General features: G+C 36.6%; 2 protein-coding genes and 1 long non-coding RNA gene across 3 annotated transcripts; 1 reads left to right on the top strand and 2 right to left on the bottom strand.

Annotated features, from left to right (window-relative positions):
• The first annotated feature begins 2043 nt into the window (after positions 1-2043).
• LOC125141221 lies at positions 2044-9098 on the top strand. The gene is made up of 6 exons (XM_047813926.1): positions 2044-2209; positions 2824-2895; positions 3259-5271; positions 6488-6553; positions 6695-6781; positions 7417-9098. Exons 3-6 carry the CDS (start codon positions 4056-4058, stop codon positions 7647-7649), a joined length of 1602 nt encoding a protein of 533 aa, XP_047669882.1. The 5' UTR covers positions 2044-2209; positions 2824-2895; positions 3259-4055; the 3' UTR covers positions 7650-9098.
• A 4088-nt stretch (positions 9099-13186) lies between these two features.
• LOC125141489 (NLR family CARD domain-containing protein 3-like) lies at positions 13187-15016 on the bottom strand (the record flags this gene model as incomplete). Its single annotated transcript, XM_047815154.1, has 1 exon — positions 13187-15016. A coding segment is annotated over one exon (1749 nt), but the record flags the coding sequence as incomplete, so codon positions are not given.
• Positions 15017-15706: 690 nt separating this feature from the next.
• Positions 15707-16978, bottom strand: LOC125141498. Its single transcript, XR_007140894.1, has 3 exons — positions 16922-16978; positions 16090-16206; positions 15707-15756 (listed from the first exon to the last, which is right to left on the bottom strand). It is a non-coding gene; the product is annotated as an uncharacterized LOC125141498 (long non-coding RNA).
• Between the last annotated feature and the right edge of the window lie 10999 nt (positions 16979-27977).

Below are 27977 nucleotides of genomic sequence, written 5' to 3' on the forward strand. Positions count from 1 at the left end.
GTTATGGCGGAGTGTAGTTTTTTTGACTGCGCTAATGGTTCGTGAACACCTCACAGGAAGTAGGATAAGAACTACAATACCCATCTGCCCCCGCGGTCACTGGTTAACTAATTACACGGCTGTTTCCAATTGCGCTGATGAGAGATTTTCCAATTTCTTCAAAACCAAATATAACCGAAGGTAAGTTGTTTGGTTTTGTACTTTATGTTTGTAGCTTTTTATTTGCGTGTTTCAACACGTTATTTTTAATTAATAGCAATGGTAAAGTGGTTAAATGGATTGTTATGCCAGCGGACTTTAATTGCCAGCTGAGCTCGCGCACGCCTTCTCTATCAAGCACATTAGAAAGTCTGATAATAAAACAACTCCGATAGTTGAAATGGGAATGTTTAGTGGTGTTTATACTTTAATCCAACTAGCTTCACCACGCAGTCGAATAGTTAATTTATATTTAAAAAAATCAAGTTTACGAAGAAATGTAGCTTAATTCTTTAATGTTCTGTGCAACCGCTTGGTAGCCCACATGTTGACTTATTATATTTCTTTAACAATTTTTAAAAAATGTAACACAAGCTGATTGGGCAACCCTTAGGTAGAGGCCTATATTTAAATAATTATGGGGTCTGTTAAAAAAAAGTTATATATTATTAGCCTGGCCAAGCACAGCTCATTAGTAGATATGAATTTGTTTTGTTAATAATCTTGGTGTGGTGCGACTCAGTGCTGTAACTGTGATCTGATCTGTCTGAACAACGTGCTTTATTACACTTACAAACATGTTTTTGATATTTTCATCATCAGAAACATCACTGGGGAAAAGAAAAACTCATAAAAATCACACTAACATTTTCTGGTAGAGTTAAAATGCCACGAAGGATCAGCCCTCTCACAGATGCCATTTATTATGTCACTACCAAGAGTGACAAGACATCTAAGCTAGAGGTGAAGTACATAAGTTCAGAGAAAGGTAAGAAATGTACAAACATGCTTTTTTGTGTAAAAAAAATCTGAATCACAGAGATTTTACAAAATCATGAAAACAGTCCAATGAGTATTAAAATCACTATTGTTACATTGCCTGAGTAAATAGTTCACTGTATTTTCTTTAACAGGGCGTGGTATCTTCACTCTAACTTCATTTGACAAAGGTGATTTTGTGGCAGAGTACCGAGGAGAAATGATTGATTTCATCGAGTCTCAAAGAAGGAGAAGAATTTACCACGATGCATGTGGTGTGTTTATGTTCGACTTCAAGTGGAAGGGAAAAACTTGGTGGTAAGCTGATAATTTAATTAATTTGTACTATGGTTGATAGTTGGACATTACCTCTACATGTTTGTTGTTGTACACGATAGTTGTGCATTACCTCTGCAACAACTGTCCACTTAATTCAGGCACTGAACATTTTGTCTTTTCTTTTACCCTTCTGTATTAAGTATTGATGCTGCAAAAGAAGATGGATCTTTTGGTAGGCTTGTTAATGATGACCACAAGCACCCAAACTGCAGAATGAAGAAGATTGAAGTGGATAGGAGGCCACATCTTTGTCTCTTTGCATTAAAAGACATTAAACAAGGACAAGAAATTACAGATGTCATAATTACTTAATTCCTATTGTGAAATAATTAACATTTCTTGTAATGAACATTTTGAAGTGTTCAAATATTGTCCTTTATTTTTAATTTTGCCGGTTTATAGTTTATATACAGAGTCCCCACAAAATAGGTTTCAGTTAGTTGTGTGTGAGTGTCTTGAGATAGTTGAAAGGATATGTTTACTTGGAACAGTGTCCCCTCAAGTCACTTAATCTTGAACTGTGTTAAAGGTCCCCTGGAAGTATGGTTTGGCCATGATGTGTTAAAGTAATTTACTGCCATATTTAAGAATTAACTAGAGAACTATGTGTATGAGTAGCTGAATGCATTGTAATTGTAACTCTTCCCCAATACTCTATATCTAAATTTATAATCCAAAATATATTTTTCTATATAAAAACAAATATATATATTTTTTTTTCTGGGAAGGGACAGCATTTTTTTTTTGTGTAACCTAGTCTTCTTTTGGGTGAACTAAATTTTCCAAATATCCAATACATTTACAGGTTATGGAGGACAACCCTGATGAGAACAATGTCCAAGAAAAACATCCATCACAGTCTACATCTCTTCTGGATCATAATACTGCTACTAATGCATCAGTGACTGAACAGGTACATCATCTCAGTCATAGTAGTACTGTTTGCTAGAGCATTCTCTTTCTTTGTTGTACTTTACCACCTGCTTACTGTCTCAAGGAACACTAAGCATGATTTAAATCCATCGTCGGTGTACATGACGACAAACGTAGTGTAGAAAGCTATTACTTGAGTGACATTTGAAGTGTCCAAACCATGCCCCTTATTTTTAATTGTGTCGATTTGTGACGTCCATACGGAGTCCCCACAAAGCAGGTTTTAGTGTGTTTAGTGTGTGTGTGTGATAGTCTTGGTATGGGGGAAGTGATATTTGTAGTCTGTACAGTGTCCCCACAAATCACTTAAGACTGAACTGTGTTAAAGGTCCCCTGAAAGTATGATTTGGCCATGATGTGTTAAAGCTGTTTACTGCCATATGTAAGAATTAACTACAAAACAACTTGTATATTTGTATTTGTGTATAAATAGATCTTAATTATTAGTTTTTCGATATGTTCTATATCTAACCCCAAATTAATAAAGTTTATTCCTATAGTTAATGGAACATTTTTTTCTTGCAATGGACAGACTGTTTTATATTACATAATTCTTTTTTGGGTTGCACTAAATTTTCTAATATCTTGTTTCAGCATTCTTCATCAGAAGACAGTGATGAACAAGATATGTGCATACCAAGGTTAAGGAGGACCAAAAGTGTCTTTGTAAGGTTTTCATGTTGAATTGGTACACATCATGTACTGTAATGTAAATTATTATACTTACATAAATTTATATTATTAATTATAGTTAAATATATTATAGTTAAGTCATGTTTTGTAGTTCATAACAGAGCTTGTTTCAGAATATTCCACAGCATAGGATTTGTCAGTAATGACTAGGACATTATAAAGCTACACTTCTTTTCAAAATTATAAGTACCAGAGAAAGGTGCAAATATTTAGGAATTAATAGAGGGGCAGATGTTTGCAGTAGAACACTGTTCAGGTTCAACTGAATTGACTTTGTTCTCATTGAAAGTGTAGGACTAATTCTTCATAATTAACTAAATTGTTATTCATTTTTAGATGAAAGACTTAATTCCTGATGCTTCAGATGAGCTCTTTGATTCTACTCCAGACAGTGGAGAGGAATATGTCCCAAACTCCAAAGATGACAGTGATGAGAGCAGTTCAGAGAGTAGCATGATCGTTAAACCTTTAAATTTGTGTCGGTCAGACACAGACCCTGTTCCTCCCAGCAGTTCTGTCCCTGATAGCACCACCCCAAATGTCATGGACAAAAGCAGTCATGAGACCATGGAAGTAACTGATCATTCTCAAGTTAGAGACAGTGATGTAGCTTGCATCAGTCCAACAAATGTTCAGAAAAATGCAAGAGTAGTTGTAAATTCAGTCAAAAGAAAACATGATGGTGGTAGGGTATACAATAAGAAACACTATTGTCTGTTTTGCTTCAAACTTTATAACAAGATGGCAAGACATTTGGAATATGTGCATTCCACTGAAAAAGAAGTAGCTGAAGGTTGCCAGCTTCCAAAGAAATTCTATGCAAAGTTTTTTAATGATCTTCGACACAGAGGCAACTATGCACACAATGCAGCTGTAATGAAGTCAGGTGAAGGAGAACTGGTTCCGTACAGACAACCACAAAATCAAACAGAAGGCACTGAATTTATGCATTGTGCATATTGCCAAGGGCTGTTTACCCGGAAGGTTCTCTGGAGGCATATGAAAAGCTGTAAATTGAGCACTAAAGATAAAATCTCAAGACCTGGAAAAAATCGTGTCCAAGCTCTCTGTTCATATGCGCACAACCTGTATCTTCAAACATAAGCAAAGCATTATGGAATACAGTAAGCCACATGAATCTAGATGAAATCACAGCTGCTGTCAAAAATGACTGCTGCATCATTCAGGTGGGAGAACACTTGCTGAACAAAGGTGGAATATCTGCTAAGAATGAGGCATATGTCCGACAGAAGTTGCGAGAGCTGGGAAGGTTACTGGTCAGTGGCAGCAAAGTTGCATCTTTGAAAAGAATGGAAGATTTCCTAGATCCACAGAACTATATGAAGACAGTTAAAGCTGTTAGACATGCATGTGGATATGATTATCAAACCAACACATACAGAACACCTTCACTTGCAAAAAAACATGGAATAAGCCTAATGAAGCTTAGTAAGCTTACAAAAGCTAAAGCTTTGATTAACAAGGATGTTGACTTGGCACAGAAAGTCACTGGATTTCAAGATGTGCATAAGGAACGGTGGTGTGATTTGATCTCTGCAACAGCTGCACGAAATATAGAAGAATTAAAGTGGAATGCACCTACTGTGTTGCCATTTACAAAGGACGTGCAAAAGCTTCACACCTTCCTTGACAAAACACAAGATGAATGCGTCAAGCAGTTATCATCAGTGTCTTCTACAAAATACTGGTCCGAACTTGCCAAAACCATTTTAACTCAAATCATCCTGTTCAACCGCCGCAGAGAGGGAGAGGTATCAAGTATGCCTTTATCTGCATTTTTAACCAGGGACACCTCTGATCCACATGCTGATGTAGACTGGGCATTGTCTGAAGTTGAGAAGAAACTGTGCAGACATTTCTCAAGAATTGTCATCAGGGGAAAAAGAGGACGTCCAGTTCCTGTTCTACTGACACCAAAAATGCTGGGTGCATTGGAGTTGCTCGTAAAGAACAGGGAGACTTGTGGAGTGCTAAAGGAAAATGTTTATCTTTTTGCTCGGCCAACAGCAATGTCGCATTACAGAGGCTCGGACTGCATCCGTAACTTTGCCAAGCATTGTGGTGCAGATAGTCCATATGCACTTACATCCACAAAATTACGAAAACAGGCAGCAACTCTTTCTACAGTCCTAAATCTGAGGGACACGGACTTGGATCAGTTAGCAAACTTTCTTGGACATGATATCCGAATTCATCGGGAATACTATCGCCTTCCTGAAAAGACCCTACAGCTTGCAAAAGTCAGCAAAGTGCTTATGGCGTTAGAACAAGGAAGAGTTGGGCAGTTTAAGGGCAAGAATTTGGATGAGATCACTATTGATCCAAATGGTACAGTATATAAAAACTTTTTTTGTTATTTTGCTCATCTACAGTCATGGGTTTCTATTTTTAAGTATAGTACTGTACAAAAGGCTTAGACAGATGTGAAGAAATGCTTTAAAATTAAGGATGCTTTCAAAAATTATATTTTTATGAATGTACTAAGTGAGCAAACACAAGAAAAACCTAAATCAAATCAGTAGCTGGTTTGACCAACCTTTGGCTTCAAATCAGCGCACTTGGACAAATTCAGGGATTTTGTAGGATCAGAGTCAGGTGTATGATTAACCAGTAACACCAAGCAGGTGCTAATGATCATCAATTTCATATGTAGGTTGAAACAAAAAAAGCTGTGTAGGAGATTAAATGTGGGTGAGGAACAGACAAACTCTTCTACTAAGGTAAGGCTGTGGAAGACCGTTTCATGTCACATCATACAGTAACAAGACACAAGGTAGTTCTACAGCATCAGCATGTTCTCTCCCAGACAAATAGTCCAAAGCAGACTGGGGTTTCAAGATATTTTGAAGAAGCACTAACAGCCTATGTTGAGGACTGTAGATGCAGTGGTTGGCCATGGAAAATTAATGCAGCAGATGAAATACTACAAGACATGCTCACTTCCGTTTGACATCAGATGTCGTCCAGCAGTGCCAGCAGCAAAAGACATTTTTGCAAATGGATATTTGGACAGGATTAATGGTGTCCTCAATGCTGAGAAATACAGGCAGATATCCATCATGCAATACCATCATGACCAAATGCATTTTGCAGCAGGACAACCCCACACACATACAGCCAACGTCATTAAGAACTATCTTCCAAATAGTGAAGAAAAAGGAGTCCTGGAAGTGATGGTTTTGGCCTCCAGAGAACCCTGATCGAGTCTGTCAGGGATTACATGAAAAAGCAGAAGGATTTGAGGCAGCCAACATCCACAGAAGATCTGTGTTTAGTTCTCCAATTTGTTTGGAACAACCTATCTGCTGAGTTCCTTCAAAAACTGTAGTCACACCAAATATTGACTTGATTTGGATTTCTCTCCTGTGTATTTACTTTGAATTTTGTTAATTGATAAATAAACAATTAAGTTTTATTTTTGAAAGCATTTTCCCCACACCTGCCAAAAATGTTTGCACAGTACTGTATTTCGTTAATATGAGACACATGAAACAAAGTGGCTGTGGTGTAAAGTCTGACAAACGTACCACTCTACTTTTTGCAGAGGAAATGGAGTTAAACAGTGATGAAATAATGAGTGAGGAAGGTGAGAAATGCGAAGAACATGAAGGTAAGGATTTTTAAAATAACTAGCATGATTGTTACACTGATTATTATTTTTTAATTGTAATAGAATATAAAAAGATAGTATGCTTTAAAGTAATTAAATATGGTTAAAATTTTACATGGAGTTGCCACAAATTTTCCACAGACACTCAAGCGGATGTCAGGGTGCCACCAGTGGACACTGAAATCGTGCACACCGTGGAGATGAATTCTCTTCAAAGGTCTTCTAAAGGTGAGTGTGGTAATAAATCTGATTTATCTTAATATATCTGATGTATTTTTCTTTTGTATATATCTTGTATATTTTACAGAGCTGAGGCTGGGTTGGTGGCTATAATCAGCAAATATCATGTTTTGACCATAACATTGACCATGACCATGTTATTTGATTAAACAATAACCATGTTGTAGTTTCAGTTAAAATTATAGTGGTTGGGCTGATAACCTTCATGGATTGATATACAGTATAGGCCATTGGAACAGTGATAAGAAATCAGCAAGAAAATGTGATTCACTACACAAATTCACCACCAGTAGCCTGACTCTCGCCTGATGAATGCATTGATCCTGTCTTTTGGTAGAAATTCCCAACATGAGAACTGAAGATTTTTCATTCTTAAGACTCAAAATTTCATCGTCAACTTTTAGTTAACTGGAAAAAACAACATAAAACTCCCAGTACAAGGCCACCCATCAGTAAGGTAACAGAGCCCTAACTGTGTGAGGATGCAAGGCCAATAAATCAGAATGCAACACAGTATTGAATCGCCTGGCCATGTAATTAGAGAGCAGTTGCTAGACAACAATTGACGTCAGATATAAGGTTGTGTGTTTGCTGTGTAACTTGTGTTTAATTATTTCATTTAGGTAAAACTTCTACTCTGAAAAAGAGGAAGGCTTGGGAAGTAAACGAGGTCACCGCAGTGGAGAGACATATGAAGACTTTCATCATGTCATGCCGTGTCCCAGGGAAGTTGGCCTGTCAAAACTGCATTACAGCTGTGCCTTTAGCTCTTAAAGATAGAGACTGGCAAAGTGTCAAATTCTATGTCTACAATCGCATTGTAGCTTATAAGAGAGATCTAAACAAGAATGATTAGATAAGATGGATAATGGCACTTTGGTACTTTTTCTAGTTCTTCTTTAAGTTATGTTCCATCTCTAGGCTATCACTTTAATGAACCAGTCAGCATTTATTTCATAATAAACTAACCAGGAGCAGATCAAGTATTTCAATATTTATAAGAACCCTTACCTACACATTGATACTGCATCCAATCAAATTTTATTTTGGCCACCTCCTTCCATTTTACTGCCACTGCCTTTTGTTTGGGCAATAAAAGCTCCAATGTGCTGCCCATTTATTTGTTTAGCCTAGCTAGCTTGGCAAATGTTGTTAAATTGTTAGCTGCCACTTTTTAGAGTAGTTTAGGTAGATAAATAAAGATTAAGGCCATATTCATGTTTTGGAAAAAATCCTTTCATTTGTGTATACTAAGTAATGTGCAGTATGCAAGGTTTGAGGTGATTGTAAGGGTCAAAATTTTTATTTTGGTTGCTGAAAGTTTTTGATCCAAATACTTGAATGCAATTTATTTGTAATTAGTTAATTATGAAGTAAATGCTAGTCAGGCCTAGCCAGTTATAGAATGTTCAGTGCTTGTTATAGTATGTTATAGCGAATACTCATTTACTTTTGGATGTTGATGTAAGTGTAAATAAGAGTTGTGCTTTTAACAGCTTTGTATTACACTAAATATGAGAGTGTTTATTCATAGTACATGTGAGCTTTTAGTAAATTTAATGAGACTTTCTGTTGACTTTGGCAGTAAAGAAGCTCAAGACTCAAGTTGTCTGTTATGTTAAATAAACAGGGCTTTTCCTGACAAGGGCTTTTTTTGACTGACAGTGTTTTTACTTCAGTAAAGAGTTCCAGATCAATATGCAAATAGCTCAAGCAGCTGAAATAGAAGATGCATCTATCAGTTGTAACTTGCCAAAATGACTGGGAAAAATTTTGATATTCTTTGGCAAATCAGTAAGGTTCAGTACCTCATGCATGTGTCCTTTCTGTTCCTCAAAAATATCTGGTGAAGGAAAGGGGTGACGACTTGAGATTATAGCTTTGAAATCTGTAATAGCCATGGTACCTCCTTCCATAAAAGGTTCCTTGGTATCTAAAGGTTTTCATTTAATGAAAAAGGGAAGCTCCAGAAAAAATGAGTCTGTAATCTATATTGTGTTGATGCATATTTGTGTAAAAGAGATTAATTGCCATTTTGAGTATGCAATTAGTGACGTTTTGGTTAACAGTCCTTGATGTAAATAATTCTTCAAACTCATGAGGTGCTTAAATCGACAAATAGAGAAAATACAAGTCATCTGTTCTTTACATGTAGTGTTACACATCCTTGGTTTGTAATTTTTCATAAGGTAGTTAAGTTAAATACTCAACTTGTTTTTATTAAGCCATGTCCCCTTGATGTTATAAATGACCTGATGTGTGTGTATGCAAATTAGAGACGTTTAGTGATGTCCCCACTACAACATGAAAATCGGTTAATTTTCTGTGTATGCAAATTAGGTCCCCATTAGTGAGGAGTTCTCGTTATGTCCCCATTAGGTGTGAAAAAAACAAGCACAGAAACTCTGAGAGTTAAATCAAGAATTTCAAGTGATCTTTATGTTCCCAGAATTAAATTATACATGCCAGATTTTTTTCACATGAGTAGAACCTCAGAAAAGTGGTGTCTCCAGAACACACCGGCAGAACTACTGACCCCACAGTGCTCTAATTACAAGAATGTGTGTGTGTGTTTGTGTGTGTACCTCAGTATCTCCAGTGTACAGTGTGGATCCTTCAGTCCATCAGAGAGCAGCTTCACTCCTGAATCCTGCAGTTTATTGCCACTCAGGTCCAGTTCTCTCAATCTGGAGGAGTTTGAGCTGAGAACTGAGGACAGAACTCTACAGCTTTCCTCTGTCAGATTACAGTCACACAGACTGGAAGAGAAATGATGAAATATCAGAACACTGATCTCAAACACGCGCAAACAGCCATAATCCAGCTAAAGTTGAAGATGTAACAGAAATGTCAGTGTGTTTGTGTCACACACACAAATCAGAGGACAGGACACCACATCAGCACATTTACAGGAGCAGGGACGTCTTTCTGCACTCCACAATGTCTCAGCTACAATTTATTATAAGACCATTAGGTCATGTACATAACACACACATGTGAGAGCGAGCAGCCTACAAACACTACACTCTGATCTGTGTTCAAGTTTCTACACCCAACACTGCAGATACAGTGCATTTTATTACAGAACATAAAGAATTATACAGCTGTACACTACCAGGTAATAACATGACAATACTAGTCGTACTTTACACTCAGTTATATGTTGGATTTCACAGAGACACTAAAACAGTTGGTGTGTGTTGTTCTCTGTGCTCGTACACGTACAAATCTGTCACCTCCAGACCTCTGATTTTACACACACACTAGTTCAGGTGTTTGGTGTGGACCTGAGTACAGCTGGTGTGTTCACATACGTCCAAACACATCCACACTAAAGAGAAAGGTTACATTTTTTAACCTTATAAACGATTCTTGATCATGATTTGTATTTTTTTTTTTTTTTTTATAAAATATAGATGTGCCATGGGGGTCACAGTCTAATGACTTCTGTGCCTGTGCCAGTCCCAATCCCAGATAAACAGAGAGGGTTGTGTCAGGAAGGGCATCCGGCATAAAATATTGCCAGATTTAACCATGCGAATTGTCAGTACGAATTTCATACCGGATCACTCGAGGCCCGGGTTGATCGCCATCGGCGCCGTTGACTTACAGGGCGATGGTGGAAATTGGGCTACTGTTGGTCGAAGAAGTAGAGGAGGGAGGAGAGTGCACAGACAGAGAGAGAAGAGGAAAGGTAAGAGTGTAGGACTGTGTGTGTATGTGTGTGTGTATGTGTATGTATGTGTGTGTGTACCTCAGTTTCTCCAGTGTACAGTGTGGATCCTTCAGCCCATCAGAGAGCAGCTTCACTCCTGAATCCTGCAGTTTATTGTAACTCAGTTTCAGTTCTCTCAGACTGGAGGAGTTTGAGCTGAGAACTGAGGACAGAACTCTACAGCTTTCCTCTGTCAGATTACACCGACGCAGACTGGAAGAGAAATGATGAAATATCAGAACACTGATCTCAAACACACAAACACAGCCATAATCCAGCTAAAGTTGAAGATGTAACAGAAATGTCAGTGTGTTTGTGTCACACACACAAATCAGAGGACAGGACACCACATCAGCACATTTACAGGAGCAGGGACGTCTTTCTGCACTCCACAATCTCTCAGCTACAATTTATTATAAGACCATTAGGTCATGTACATAACACACACGTGAGAGCGAGCAGCCTACAAACACTACACACTGATCTGTGTTCAAGTTTCTACACCCAACACTGCAGATACAGTGCATTTTATTACAGAACATAAAGAATTATACAGCTGTACACTACCAGGTAATAACATGACAATACTAGTCGTACTTTACACTCAGTTATATGTTGGATTTCACAGAGACACTAAAACAGTTGGTGTGTGTTGTTCTCTGTGCTCGTACACGTACAAATCTGTCACCTCCAGACCTCTGATTTTACACACACACTGGTTCAGGTGTTTGGTGTGGACCTGAGTACAGGTGGAGTGTTCACATACGTCCAAACACATCCAAACTAAAGAGAAAGTTAGATTTATTTAACGTTATAAACGATTCTTGATCATGATTTGTATTTTTTATAAAATATAGATGTGTAAAAATCTCTCATCGATCATAAACAATGTAAATAAAGGATATTAGAAAGAACATTGTACTGTTTACTACAGATGTCACTGTTACTATTTCAACACAACTTAGTGAACCCTTCTTTCTCCACAGAGTAAATGGGATCATGTCTTTCATGCCTCCACAACTGAGAAGTGAACGTGGGGTTTTCTTCTCAAATCTGAGCTCCTTCCCTGTTTACAGAGTGACGTCACATCAGCACGACTGCACACAGCATCAGAAATAAACAAAGTCAAACTTCTTACCTTTAAATGAGTCACACTGTATATACACAAGTATTAGCTTTAGATGGATCAACATACAGACATTCGTTTGTTCAATCTAAAACACTGACTATACACATAGCAGGAAATCTAACCCACCTTGTAGGTACAAATCTAACAACACTACTGTGTGTTACACTAAAGGATGTGTGTAGGTGGGCTTCAGGGGGCTATAAGTGACATGGTAGAATGTAGTGTACCAATGTGTAATATTTTATCAGTACATAATGATGAACAGAGAACAAAACCAGTCTGTTATTAATGTTGTACAACAAAAATATAGATTCACTACAGCTGCTTATAAATACAAACACAGTCCACAGCTTAATGTCTCCAAAATCCACAGAAAGTTTCCAAAGAACGAAACCTGACGTCTCTTCAACAGTAACGGTGATAAACCTGACCGACCGTCACGTGCAACCGTCTTTGTGTTCACCGTCTGTTTTTACCACATCCACCATCTTCTGATGCAGTGAACCAGACAAAAAACTGTCTATAATTCAACCACAACAGATTAACAACAATCACGAGCCAAGAACAAGAATGTGGTCATTAACAGTTTGGTGTCTTTGTCGAGCTCCAAGTAGAACAAAACAGGACTTTTTAATAACAGCGGTCACGACACTACACTCACCTGTGACACATTATTCATCCTCTCTCTTTTTACCTGCTTGTACACTTGATAAGCAAAGAACAAAGAACCCCATCAAAATAAAAGTCTTCATATAAAAAGTCACATTTAAACTCCATCCTCTACAAACAGGTCAGTGTTAGAGAAAGAAAATCTTCATCACACATCTGAGTTCGCTGCCTAGCTTGTTTCTAACAAAAGATGATAAAGCTGAACATTTTCCCACTTCGTCTGTCCAATGTGTCGAGGTCCAAAATGATGGTTGATGTTTTATTGACCACGAGCTCAGTCCTTGGTAAAGTTTAGCAGTAGTGCAGACTGAAGGAGACTTTTGTTTGTCCTTCGTATTGGGTTAAAGTTTTAAAAAACATTTATGTTTTATTTTTATTAGAAAGACAAATTGAGTAAAAAAGCCATGACAGAGTGAATCTCCCCACAACACTGTCACACACAACAAAAGATGAGGAACTTCAACATAAAGAGATACTTGAAGGACATTAGAGTGTTTTAATATTTACTTTTTATATTTTCTATCCATATTGATCCCATTTTGTCAGTCTGATGTTTTTCTCATCTGTGAGAGTTTTGTTAAATGTCACTTTCAATATAAACAGAACAGAAAAAGTCTTTCACTGGTGTTTAGTTCAGAAATGTCTTTAGTTCTTAAATGCATGCAGTTATTTTGTAGAGATATTTTTACATACATTTTAGAGAACACTTAATTTTTCATGCTTCATATATCAAAGCTATAAAATGCCTCATATGATGTTATAAGATGTTGTCCATGTGGCCCAGCCCTCAGTTCAGATATAACATGTTAGTGTAAAAAGTGACACAATCTTCTGTAAAAGTACCAGAGGTTTGTGTAAAGATGATTAGAGGAACTATTAACACACATTAATCCAAACAGTGCAGTTCAGTGTTACATTAAAATAATAAACCATGCAGTAATACAGTTATAAATAAAAATACTCACTCAGCTTCTCTGGAGGCTTTGACCACTGGCAGCAGCTTCAGGAGACATTCATGTGATGGATCATATTTACTCAAATTAAACACATCCAGCTCCTGTTCTGAGGTCAGTAACACAAACACCAGAGCTGACCACTGAGCAGGAGAGAGACTGGTGTCACTGAGACGTCTGTCACCTCCTCTGTTCAGGTAAGTTTGTACTTCCTGCACTAGAGAATCATCATTCAGTTCATTCAGACAGTGGAACAGATTGATGGATTTCTCTGGAGATGGATTCTCCCTGATCTTCTCCTTGATGTACTCCACTGTTTCCTGTTTGCTGTGAGATCTGCTTCCTGTCTGTGGCATTAAGTCTCGTAAAAGAGTTTGATTGATCTCCAGTGAGAGACCCAGAAGGAAGCGGAGGAACAGGTCCAGGTGTCCATTCTCACTCTGTAAGGCCTTGTCCACTGCACTCCTGAGGAGATCAGACATGTTTGGATTTCTGATGAAACTTTTATGATCTTTCTTCTCTAACACATTTCTCTTTTTTGAGATAAATTTCAGAAATGTGTATAAAGCAGCCAGAAACTCCTGAACACTCAGATGTACGAAGCTGAACACCTTCCCCAGGTGAAGCCCAAACTCCTCTCTGAAGATCTGGGTACACACTCCTGAGTACACTGACACTTCTCTGACATCTATGCCACACTCTCTCAGGTCTTCCTCATAGAAGATCAGGTTTCCTTTCACCAGCTGGTGGAAAGCCAGTTTTCCCAGTGCCATGATACTCTTTCTGGTCTGCTGAGGATCAGGGTCACATTTCTGATGGTACTTTTGGCCCTTGTGTTTGATCTGAAAGATCAGGAAGTGTGTGTACATTTTAGTCAGAGTCTTGGGGCTGTCTCCACCCTCTGCTTCATCCAACATTTGTTGTAGAACAGTGGCTGAGATCCAGCAGAAGACTGGGATGTGACACATGATGTAGAGGCTTCTTGAAGACTTCAGGTGAGTGATGATGTTATCAGCCAGGCTCTGATCACTGATCCTCTTCCTGAAGTACTCCTCTTTCTGAGGATCACTGAAGCCTCGTACCTCTGTTACCTGGTCTACACACTCAGGAGGGATCTGATTGGCTGCTCCTGGTCTTGTGGTTATCCAGAGGAGAGCAGAGGGAAGCAGATTCCCCTTGATGAGGTTCGTCAGCAGCACATCCACTGAGGCTGACTCTGTCACATCACACAATCTCTCATTCTTCTGGAAATTTAGAGGAAGTCGACACTCATCCAGACCATCAAAGATGAACACCACTTTGTAGGAGTCACAGTCTATTGATTCTAGTTCTCTTATTTCTGGGGAAAACTGATGAAGAAGTTTCATCAGACTGAGATTTTTCTGCTTCATCAGATTCAGCTCTCTAAAGGGAAGTGGAAACATGAAGCTGACGTCCTGATTTACTTCTCCTTCAACCCAGTCCAGGATGAACTTCTGCACAGAGACAGTTTTTCCAATTCCAGCAACTCCTTTAGTCAGCACAGTTCTGATGGACTTGTCTTTAAAGAGCTCATTACATTTGATGGGTTTCTCCTGTGTTGCTGGTCTCCTGGACGCTGCCTCAATCTGTCTCACCTCATGTTCATTATTGATGTCTCCACTCCAACCCTCTGTGATGTAGAGGTCAGTGTAGATCTCATTCAGAAGTGCTGAGCTTCCATGCTGTGAGATTCCTTCATTAATTCTGTTAAACTTCTTCCTCAGATTGGACTTCAACTTTGTCTGATACACAGAGGCGAGTTCTAATAAACAAAGTAATATCTAGTTTAGTAATAAATAGTTATAATGCAAAATCGTACAAACACTGCTATTAATTCCTGACTGATGGACTAAATATTATTGAAGCTGGACCATGAACAGATACAACATGATATTAAAATTAAATGTAAAACTAAAAGTCTTCATATCTAAAACTATTTCCTCTCTAAAGTGAAGCTGATGGAATAAAGTCATGACTCAGAGCTCTTACTGTTGTGCAGTGTGTTAGCGAGATCTGTGTGGTTCATGTTCTTCAGGACGTGCAGTGTGATCTTCAGCGCTCCGTCTCTGACACTGTGCAGATCCTCCTCATCCTCCCCCTCCCTCTCAGTGCATGCTGGGTAATCTGGTCTCAGGAGCTTCCTAAACCTCTTCAGCTCATTCTTTATCAGAGTGATGACTTTGTGTTCCAGCTCCTGGTTAGAAACACACAGGAACTGATCTAAATATTATCATGTTACAGTGAGAGAGACTTTTATTTTATCACAAGAATAAAAGTCTATTTTTATTATCACATTTAAAACTCATACAACTGATTACCCATAATGCTGCTGCACATCAAGACATGACAAGGGATCACAACACACACATTACACACCCATTACACACAACACACACACAATACACACAGTACACACAACACACACACCTTGAATATAGAGTCCAGCTGATTTCTCCTGATGTTTGATTTTTGTGGTCTGTGAACAAACAAAACCCATCATGTAATATGGACTATATGTATTCATAGCTGCACAAATCACACACTAATAAATACACACAGATATTTAACACTATCCTCTTAACACAATACACTGATTTCAGGATTTCCTAACTGACACCAACATGTTTAGGAACAAATGTTTGAATAAATGAATAAAATCTTTATATAGTCATTAATGTCCCAGGTGTAAATGTTCTTCTGTAGCACCACAGACCCTCCAGCTCAGGGACTGCAGACTGAACTGAACTCTTAAAGCACTTTTCCTCACTGCCAGTCCGAGAGCTGCAGCACTACATCTCACTATATTGACCTCTCATCAGTAGAACTGTCTCTGTCTCTGAAGTTAAATGGAAGTCCCATTGACTGGTCACTCTTCATGGACACACAGCTGGGTTCTGGTGAGTCTGAACTCTTTCCCTCCATCATTCTAGAACAGAAATATCAGCAATAATTAATACTCAGCACTGTTAAACAATGTGTTCATCATTAAACACCAATAATTCCACCTTTTAAATTCAGATCCAGTCTGTACACTTATTCAAACAGGAGACAGGCTTCATAAGTCAGGAATTACACTGATATCAGGAGTCCCAATCACAGCTAACTGACTCAGCTGGGTCTTAAAGCCTGTAGAGTTCACTGACACAAAGCTCTGCTGCTCTTATGCTCCACATTACACCGTCCTTTTTACTCTTCTCTCAGTGAATGATTTGTCTAAACTGTTCTTAGATCAGATCAGTGATATATTCACTGCTATTAAACACCTTAAAGTTGACTTCCTGTGTTAACTAGTGAGTGTTTAGAGATACAGATGTGTCCCCATGAGACGGTGTGTATTTATTACTGGTGAATGTAAAAGTAAGTCACCTCTCGTCTTTCTTTAAGTCCTGTTTCCCAGACACACTCATGTTGGAGGTCATGTCTCCTTCTCCAGATTACAGCAGGACACACGTTTACTTCACTCCAACATCGGTGTGTTAAATTAAACCCTGAATCAGCACAGAGTTCACTTACAGGAAATAGTCACGCTATCAAGTTATAAAACAACCTGTGTACATTAAAGCTTCAGTACAAACCCACAAAACTCTTCTGTATCTAGTGTCACTTCAGTGTGTTTATATATTAGAGCTTTAGATACTCACTGTGTTTTTACTCCTCAAATCTTTTACTGTTCACTCGTCACTAAATGGAGCTGCTGATTTTCACTCTTACTGACACTGGTCTAACTGGTTTGTCTGGTTTATGCTGACGTGTGTGTGTGTGTGTGTGTGCGTGTGTGTGTGTGTGTGTTTCTGTGCATGTGTGTGTGTTTGTGCACTAAGGTAAAGTATAAAGCTAAAGTATAACATGCACTAAGGCTGCTTACATTAGAATTCACACACAATGTGATTAAAGCTGAGCTTTTATACTTTTTTACTGTGGCCAGTTAGATTTGGCGGTCAGGTTTGGTTGGCTTTAGACGGCTACCATCTTATTTCACAAACACTTCTCGGTTCCCACGAATATCTCGCCGTCGACTCTGTGTGCACTGCTAATGTCTTTTTTCCCTCTATTCTCAAGGTTAACACTTCTATATATGGTCATATGGTTGCAGTAAACTTCCTGCAACTTGTCAGGCTGTGATTATATAAGACTGAAGCTTTCTCTTGCCGTGGAATTCGGCAGCAAGCTATAAAACACTGCGCATGCAGATACTCTCAGTAATACACAGTAGGCTTTATAAGCGTTCACTACAAGAAAGTTTACAGTAAAATAAACAATATTAAACTAATCAGCTCTATTACATGAGAACACACGATTAGAAGTAAAAGAAAAGCATTTCATAATTTTCTTGAACATTCTGAAAATACAACATAACACATAATGCATTATTGTCTTCTTTTCCTTGGGAATCTTCTTCCAGCTGTCTAGGTATACCCTCGGTCTCTTTTAAACACTCATACTCAAATATTTCAACTCTTCAACCAATTCTTCAACCTTTTGTATTTTTACAACAATTTTTCTTTGTTGATTCACCTTACATTTCGCTTTTCTTTCCCTATTTCTCCTTCTCTTTGTATTATCTGTCTGTTTACTGACGGATAAGTTAACAATTGGTCGTGGTGTACCTTTATATTTATTATCATTTATTTGCTGAGAACCAGTATTAAGAGAACCAGTGTCAGGTATGTAGAGTCCTGTAACTCCATCCTGTACATGCCAGTGTCTGTTAACATCTCGTGCATGCTGCTGGCTCTCAACAATTTAGATTTGTTCTTGTCTTAGTGCCACTGCAGGATGACTGTGCATGTTGTGGATTAACCTGCTTGCCATCAGCAGAAGCAGAAGTTATTGAGTGGTTCCGCTTAAAACAGATGTTTTTGTAGTCCTTAAATGTCTTAATTATGTATTCAAATACAAACAGAGAAACTTAAGAAGACTTGTGTAAAGGAAGAATATATACACACACACACATATATACACATACACACATAAAATCACCACGACTTCCATTATAGCACTGCACTTAGTCACTCTATTAGTGACTCGAATTAAAAAAAATAAAAAAATAAAACAAATGTGTTGTTGTGAGGTGTGGACTCAGGGAGGGGGATTAAAGGTGGTAAACCTTTATAATCCTTGTAATCAGTTAACTCTCGATTATCCAAATATGATAAGAACCAAAGCTGGGGAAAATTTTATATGGTGTGGGGATTTTAATGCACATAATTCACTTTGGGGTAGTACTTGCACAGATAATAATGGTAGAGTAGTAGAAGAGTTTATGGAAGAATATGCTTTAGTGTGTTTAAATAACAGGAAGGGTACTAGATTCAATATGAGGGATTCTTCTCTGTCATGTACTGATCTAACAGTCGTCTCTGGAACTATAGCATTAGAATGTAAATGGGAAGTACTAGAGCAATCTACATTGGGAAGTGATCATTTTCCAATTTTATGCAATGTGGGACTGGAAATTTATCAACAAATAAAACAATGCCAAATAGATGGAGATTTGATAAAGCCGATTGGGATAAATTTAACAGGGTATGCATCAATGGAATGGTGAATTATAGCTTAGCTGGTGATATAGATTTGTGTTCTGATCAATTAATTACAATTATTATAAATGCAGCTGAAGAATCCATTCCTAAATCAGAAAGTAAAGTAAGATTGAAAATTGTTCCATGGTGGAATGATTAATGCACTAAAGCTGTTAAAGATAGAAATAAGGCCTTTAGAGAGCTTAGGGAAACCTTAATACCTATAACTTTAATTAGTTATCAGAAGAAATGGGCTCAGGCAAGGAAGATGATAAAGCAAGCTAAAAGGAAGTTCTGGCATTCATTCTGCTCCACTATAGGAAAGGAAACCCAAATAGGAGAGGTATGGGGTGTCCTCAAAAAAATGGTTGGGGTTTATAGAGCTCAGAATATACCAGTACTAGTAGATGAAGGGAAAACAGCAGCGACCCAAGAAGATAAAGCCGAAATGTTCGCTTCCACCTTTCAAAAGGCACACAGCTCAGATAACCTAGTAATAAATTATAAAAGACAGAGAGAAGAAATATTAAAGCAAAATCGAGATATTTTTAATAAAAACCGATGCTGCTTTTAATTTGTGGGAACTTAAAAGAGTCTTAATGAGGGTTAGAAGTACTGCTTTATAGATAGAATCTGCTATACTATGATTAAACAGATGGATGACATAATACTTAAAGTAATATTAGATCTTTTTAACAAAATTTGGAGGGAAGGACAATTACCGCTATCACGGAAGCAAGCAATTGTAATCCCGGTTCATAAACCAGGGAAAGATGCTACTATAGCAGGAAATTATAGGCCGATAGCTCTGACATCTAACCTCTATAAAGTAATGGAAAAAATGATCATTAATCGACTATATTATATATTGGAAAGCAAAGGATTAATGGCTCCTTATCAATATGGTTTTCGACCAGGTAGATCCATCCTTTATACACTAATTAGATTAGAAACTGATGTTAAAAAGGCACTAGCAATGAAAGAGGTGTTAGTGGCAGTATACTTTGACATCGAAAGCATACGATATGATGTGGAGAGAAGGATTGCTGTTAAAGCTACAAAGAATGGGAATTGAAGGAAGATTTTCTAATTGGGTTTTAAGTTTCTTATTCGGACGATTGATACAAGACAAGGTAGGAAATACAATTTCTGAGATGGTGTAGGTACACCATGGAACACCACAGGGAAGTGCCATTAGTTCTTTATTATTTAACATAATGATTAATGATGTATTCGACGGAATTCATCTAGGGATTTAAACAGCTTTACTGTATATGCAGATGATGGGGCAATGTGGAAGAGGGGAAGAAACGTTACCCTACCTCACTAACTTAGTTTATATTAACAATCGCCTCAGATTTACGTTACCTCACTAACTTAGTTTATATTAACAATCGCCTCAGATTTACGTTACCTCACTAACTTAGTTTATATTAATCGCATCAGATTTACCTTACCTCACTAACTTACTTTATATTAATAATTGCCTCAGATTTACTTTCTCACTAACTTAGTTTATATTAATAATCGCCTCAGATTTACCTCATTTCACTAACTTAGTTTATATTAATGATCGCCTCAGAATTACGTTACCTCACTAACTTAATTTATATTAATAATCGCCTCAGATTTACATTATCTCACTAATTTCTTTTAAATTAATAATTGCCTCAGTTTAACTTTGCCTCACTAACTTAGTTTATATCAATAATCGCCTCAGATTTACGTTACCTCACTGACTTAGTTTATATTAATAATTGCCTCAGATTTACCTTACCTCACTAACTTAGTTTATATTAACAATCGCCTCAGATTTACGTTACCTCACTAACTTAGTTTATATTATCTGTCAGGGACGCAGGGATAAAAACAGACCCAAATGCAGGACAACGTAAAATATACAGGTTTTTAAAAAATAAAATAATAAAAAACACCGGTGTAGTCTATGTTCTCTACATTTCAACCTTCAACATCAACCCACAACCTTTAGGATTAGGAGTCAGACTGTCTAACCATTAGGCCACTACTTCCCCTATAAACAGTAACACTTACCCATCACAGTGATGTCAGGAATTAAAAGCCACTTCATGGTGTTGGGAGCTGGTCGGTTTTTGGCTTTGTAGACAATCAGTCTTTTTAATCTGATGCGTGCAGATACAGAAAGCCAGTGTAGTGATTGCAGCAGCGGGGTGGTGTGGACAACGTAGTCATGTTGAAAACAAGGCATGTAGTTGCATTTTGTATCATTTGAAGAGGTCGACAGAGGACACACACACACACACATGCACACACATATGCACACACACATATGCACACACATATGCACACACACATACAGTACTTGTGCACGCACACACATACGCACACACGTACACACACATACACACATACACGTCATCGCATGCCTCTAAAAGTGCTTTAGTAATCTTCTTTTTAGGAGTTTGGAAAAGAACGAATGAACAAAACACACTTTTGTTGGCGTGTAAACAAGGTTCAATGTAGTTTTAATAAGTTCTGTGTTTAAAGTAGTTTGCTCTACTAAATTAATGTCATGTCATGTGGTCAGCATGTTTAAGCACATGTATAACGGTTGCTTTGAGGTCTAATGGTTGCTTTGAGCTTAGTGTGATATCCTGTCATTTCCGAGAAACTGTTACTTTGCTCATATTATTTATAGTTTCACAGGGTTTCAGTCTAGTAATCTGGGCATTTTAACCACTTCCCTGTTATATCAGACTACTGTGAGTTAAACAGACTGTGAGTCTGTCTTAATCAATTTATCTTTGTTTTGTTGAATGCACTGGGTGCTACAGATGGAGCAGTGTTTAGACATGTATTATTACATTACCGATGTCATACAGTCATTTCATTGTTAAATATAGAGATTAATGACATTATATATTCTCTCAGCATTTGTGTACATTGTGAAAATCTTATTTTATTGTAAAATCATGAGGTTTGAGTGTTGACTGTAAAGGATGATGCTTGTTAAGTTTACTGTTGATTGTATTTTCTTGTTTCTTCTACTGTAAAGGAAGTTGTTAAAGTCTCATGTTTATAGCCAGTTATCACTGCAAGTATCGATATAATGTTTTGAGCTGTTGTTACATGCATAAGTCTTTTTTATTATTATTAACATTGAATAGTCGAGGAAGTCAGTGCAGCACGTGTTCTTATTGCTTTGTTAGTCCTCTTTTCAGGAGTTTTCCATTTTCAGCTTTCTTTCAGACTCCTCTCACTCTGCCTACAGACTGTTTGTCACTTACCTTTTAGGTCCTTTTTGACAAAAACCCCAGCAGATTGAGAAACACCTTTTTCCTAGGCTCTGTCACCTTACTGAACACTGCCTTGCACCCCGACCCCTGTACATTATATCAGTATAATATATAACACCCTGTACATTATGTCTATAGCACCGAACCTGTATATCTTGTCTATAACATATTCATCTGTATATTATACTGTTTTTACTGTAAATACTGTACATCTTGAACTTGCTTCTTATTGCACTTCTGGTTAGATGCCAAACTGAATTTTGTTGCCTTTTACTTGTACATGTGTAATGACAATAAAGTTGAATCTAATCTAATCCAATGTAATATAATCTATATTAATAATGCAAACATAATGTGTGTAATGTAGAGGAAATAGTTTAAATGTTCTAATTGAACTATGTTCACAGCTAGGTGAAGATGTTTACCCTCCAATCCAATTTAGTTGAATTGAATTGTTAAGTTTTTCACTGATTTGTTATTGAATACACTATACGATCACAACACAACGATTTAATTGATTTAAAAAGATTAAAAGACTGTTCTAAATAAAAAAAGCAGATATAATGAGACTGTGCTGTGGAAGTTTTGTTTTAACTCTCTATGCGTGTTCTCCATTGTGCAGCTCAGCAGAAAGGTCTGCCCGGGCAAGACCGTCAGACCTGGCTACATAGAGCAACAAGAAAACATTTATTTTTACATTTATGCAAATATGTATTATTTGTAAGTTGAATAATAAAAATCCAGAGTTATTTAACATTAAGGAGTTTCTGCATTTATTTTACATTACATTTATCTACATTTATACTGCCTGAAAGTTACATCTGGCCCTTTGAGGGCAAACATTATTATGATGTGGCCCTCAGTGACAATGAGTTTAACCCCCTGTACTAGAGGTTCCATGGTAAAACACAACTAGGTTAAACACATCATGTCAAGAAATATTTGAATCTGTCATCTCTGTTTATTTTAATACAGAACTATAAACAGTAACACTTACCCATCACAATGATGTCAGGAATTAAAAACAACTTCATGGTGTTTTAGAAAGTCCTATAAGAGTTACCTACAAGAGCAGCATGATGTAAAGAAAAGGAAACTTTACACACACACACACACACACACACACACACACACACACACACACACACACACACACACACACACACACACACACACACACACACACACACACACACCTTATAGCTGATCTATGAGTTAACTGAGTGCATCTTAAAAGTCTTAAATAAAGATTAATATGCATCACAAAAGTGTATAATTATACAGTATATACATTTTAAAATATAGTTTTTGGGCAAAGTTTATAAAACACTTCACAATGTGTTTTGCTCTATAAAATGTTCTGGTGACATTTCTTACAACTAATGAGAAAAAGAAAAGGTTAAAGAATTGTCTCTTAGGACCTCTGAAAGACCTTTTCTGAACCTCTTCAGGTGGCTCCAGCATTTCAAATCCTTTTTCATAAGTTTTATAAAGTATAATAAAGTAAATGTTAATTAAGGAGTTAATTAAATTGTGTTTCCTCTTTGTTTTGTGTGAATGCTGGAGTCTGGCAGCACTAAACAGACACAACAATGAACATAATACAATCAATAATATTTTATATTCCATATTTCATTTAGGGATCATTTTCCTTCATCCACCTTACATTAAAACATTAAAACAAAAAATATACATACAAAAAAATGAACAAGTTTTAAAACATTAATTCTTTAGTAATAATGTTCAAGAATCCAGGCAAAAAAAAGTGAAAAACACAAAATAAAACCATTTTCATTATCATTGAAATACACATTCAAATTATATAATTTTAAATATGACTTTTAAACAAATTCGTATAAACAATCATTAAAGACAATCACACAGTCTATAACATAAACATCACCCTGAGTGTAAACAGCATCTGTGTTATAGATGTAATAACAGAATTATTTGCACCCTTAAAACACAATAGGAAAATATGATCATATAACACAAATACAAATGTTCTCTACGTTTCAACATATTCATAATTTGATCAGCAGTTTTTGGCTTAGACTTAGGACAGAATGTCTTGTCACTTTTGTACCTCTAATAATCATCATAAAAGCATATATTTATACAGTACCTGCATGTTTAAATATGGTTTAAAACAAAGGAAATAAAACACTTGTGGTGGTTCCAGCATATCAAAACCTTTTTCAGAAGAAGTTGAATACAAGTAAACTAAAGTAAATGTTAATTAAGTCATTGTGTAGAGGTTTAAATACTGTTGTGTTTCCTCTACATTTAATATGACTGTTCAAGTTAAAACAGGAGGTAATAAATAACTATTAATCAATGTGCAAGCAGCCAACTGAAAGGTGAATTTAAGATACTCAGTTGAATTCATATATTTGTAAATCTGACTTTAAATATACAATAAACACACAGAATAAAAGGAACATACAGGACAACAATACGGTGATGTACAGGTAAGCTAAAGATCCTGCAGTCTTAGATAAAATCTGGTTTCTGCATTTTCTCATGTAATATAAATGATCAAGTAATCTCATGTAATGTAAATGTTGATCCATACAGAGATGAACAATCCCAGCAGTACAAACCCTCCTGAAACTGGAGCGCTGTTGGTGGTTGTGAATTGTTGTTGCCCTGGAAAAAAAAAAATTATATATGATTTGATTACTTTTTATGACACTTTCAAAGCTGTAGACTGAGAAACTGTAGAACTTCAACACTAAGAGACATTTTTGTGTTGTTTGGATGTTAACACACTACCTGACATGCATGGAGACTGACTACAGTACATCAGTATAAAAACCGTACAAAGTGGGACTGAATTTACAAATAAACTCTACACTAGAATGTTCACTCAGCTCACAGGAACTTAACAAAACCTTTAACTTTCAGTTCACAAGGTCTGTAAGTATCATTAGAATAAGAGATCTATTTACCTTCTACCTTCAGTAACACAGCTCGTGGTTCTCCGTCCTGAGATTCATCGTGGATGAGACACTGATATAATCCTGTATCAGACAGGTGAACTGGACTGATGTGAAGAGAGAGATCACCGTCTAGAAAGCCTTCTACTGACATCGTGAATCTGTTTTGTTTAGTCATACATCTGTTTGTAGGAGTAGGTAAATCTGAGGCGATTATTAATATAAACTAAGTTAGTGAGATAAATTAAATCTGAGGCGATTATTAATATAAATTAAGTTAGTGAGGTAACGTAAATCTGAGGTGATTGTTAATATAAAGTAAGTTAGTGAAGTATGGTAAATCTGACACGATTTTTAATATAAACTAAGTTAGTGAGGTAATGTAAATCTGAGGCGATTATTAATATAAATTATGTTAGTGAGATAAGGTAAATCTGAGGCGATTATTAATATAAACTAATTTAGTAAGGTAACGCAAATCTGAGGCAATTATTAATATACACTAAATTAGTGAGATAATTTAAATCTGAGGTGATTATTGATATAATTTAAGTTAGTGAGGAAACGTAAATCTGAGGCGATTATTAATTTAAACTAAGTTAGTGAGGTAGGGTAACGTTTCTTCTCCTCTTCCACATTTCCCCATCATCTGCATATATAGAAAAGTTTGAATTCCTGTTTGAATTCCTTCGAATACATCATTAATCATTATGTTAAACAATAAAGAACTAATTGCACCACCCTGTGGTGTTCCATTTTCTACCTACACCATCTCAGAAATTGTATTTCCTACCTTGACTTGTATCGATCGTCCGAATAAGAAACTTAAAACCCAATTATAAAATCTTCCTTCAATTCCCATTCTTTGCAACTTCAACAGCAATCCTTCTCTCCACATCATATCGTATGCTTTTTCTATGTCAAAGTATACTGCCACTAACACCTCTTTCATTGCTAGTGCCTTTTTAACATCAGTTTCTAATCTAATTAGTGGATCTACCTGGTCGATAACCATACTGATAAGGAGCCATTAATCCTTTGCTTTCCAATACATAATATAGTCGATTAACGATAATTTTTTCCATTACTTTATAGAGGTTAGACGTCAGAGCTATTGGCCTATAATTTCCTGCTATAGTAGCATCTTTCCCTGGTTTATGAACCGGGATTACAATTGCTTGCTTTCTTGATAGCGGTAAATGTCCTTCCCTCCAAATCTAATATTACTTTAAGTATTATGTCATCCATCTGTTTAATCATAGGATAGCAGATTCTATCTATAAAGCAGTACTTGTAACCCTCATTAAGACTCTTTTAAGTTCCCACAAATTAAAAGCAGCATCCAAAGCTGTTTTACTATCCGTTTTTATTAAAAATATCTCGATTTTGCTTTAATATTTCTTCTCTCCGTCTTTTATAATTTATTACTAGGTTATCTGAGCTGTGTGCCTTTTGAAAGGTGGAAGCGAACATTTCGGCTTTATCTTCTTGGGTCACTGCTGTTTTCCCTTCATCTACTAGTACTGGTATATTCTGAGCTCTATAAACCCCAACCATTTTTTGAGGACATCCCATACCTCTCCTATTTGGGTTTCCTTTCCTATAGTGGAGCAGAATGAATGCCAGAACTTCCTTTTAGCTTGCTTTATTATCTTCCTTGCCTGAGCCCATTTCTTCTGATAACTAATTAAAGTTATGGGTATTAAGGTTTTCCTAAGCTCTCTAAAGGCCTTATTTCTATCTTTAACAGCTTAATGCATTCATCATTCCACCATGGAACAATTTTCAATCTTACTTTACCTTCTGATTTAGGAATGGATTCTTCAGCTGCATTTATAATAATTGTAATTAATTGATTAGAACACAAATCTATATCACCAGCTAAGCTATAATTCACCATTCTATTGATGCATACCCTGTTAAATTTATCCCAATCGGCTTTATCAAATCTCCATCTATTTGGCATTGTTTTATTTGTTGATAAATTCCTAGTCCCACATTGCATAAAATTGGAAAATGATCACTTCCCAATGTAGATTGCTCTAGTACTTCCCATTTACATTCTAAAGCTATAGTTCCAGAGACGATTGTTAGATCATTACATGACAGAGAAGAATCCCTCATATTGAATCTAGTACCCTTCCTGTTATTTAAACACACTAAAGCATATTCTTCCATAAACTCTTCTACTACCCTACCATTATTATCTGTGCAAGTACTACCCCAAAGTGAATTATGTGCATTAAAATCCCCACACCATATAAAATTTTCCCCAGCTTTGGTTCTTATCATATTTGGATCATCTAGAGTTAACTGATTACAAGGATTATAAAGGTTTACCACCTTTAATCCCCCTCCCCTCCCACAACAACACACTTGTTTTATTTTAAATTTTTTTTAATTCAATTCACTAATAGAGTAACTAAGTGCAGTGCTTTAATGGAAGTCGTGGTGATTTTGTGTGTGTGTGTGTGTGTGTATATATATATATATATATATATATATATATATATATATATATATATATATATATATATATATAAATCTCCTTTGGACTTTTTCTGTCTATCTTCAAAACAATTTGGAAATTATTTTTACATTTTTTTAGTCAGTGATGTATTTTGTTTTCTTCCTTTACACAAGTCTTCTTAAGTTTCTCTGTTTGTATTTGAATACATAATTAAGACATTTAAGGACTACAAAAACATCTGTTTTAAACGGAACCACTCAATAACTTCTGCTTCTGCTGATGGCAAGCAGGTCAATCCACAACATGCACAGTCATCCTGCAGTGGCACTAAGACAAGAACAAATCTAAATTGTTGTGAGCCAGCAGCATGCACGAGATATCAGACACTGGCATGTACAGGATGGAGTTACAGGACTCTACATACCTGACACTGGTTCTCTTAATACTGGTTCTCAGCAAATAAATGATAATAAATATAAAGGTACACCACG

Source organism: Tachysurus fulvidraco, chromosome 1 (genome assembly GCF_022655615.1).
Source record: "Tachysurus fulvidraco isolate hzauxx_2018 chromosome 1, HZAU_PFXX_2.0, whole genome shotgun sequence".
In the NCBI taxonomy this organism is placed as follows: domain Eukaryota; kingdom Metazoa; phylum Chordata; class Actinopteri; order Siluriformes; family Bagridae; genus Tachysurus; species Tachysurus fulvidraco.

Excerpts from the sequence above, each read along its gene's own strand:
- LOC125141221 (XM_047813926.1), top strand. The coding sequence starts at position 4,056 with ATGAATCTAGATGAAATCACAGCTGCTGTCAAAAATGACTGCTGCATC. Across the intron at positions 5,272-6,487 it reads GATCACTATTGATCCAAATG|AGGAAATGGAGTTAAACAGT; the intron begins GTACAGTATATA and ends TACTTTTTGCAG. Across the intron at positions 6,782-7,416 it reads TCTTCAAAGGTCTTCTAAAG|GTAAAACTTCTACTCTGAAA; the intron begins GTGAGTGTGGTA and ends TATTTCATTTAG.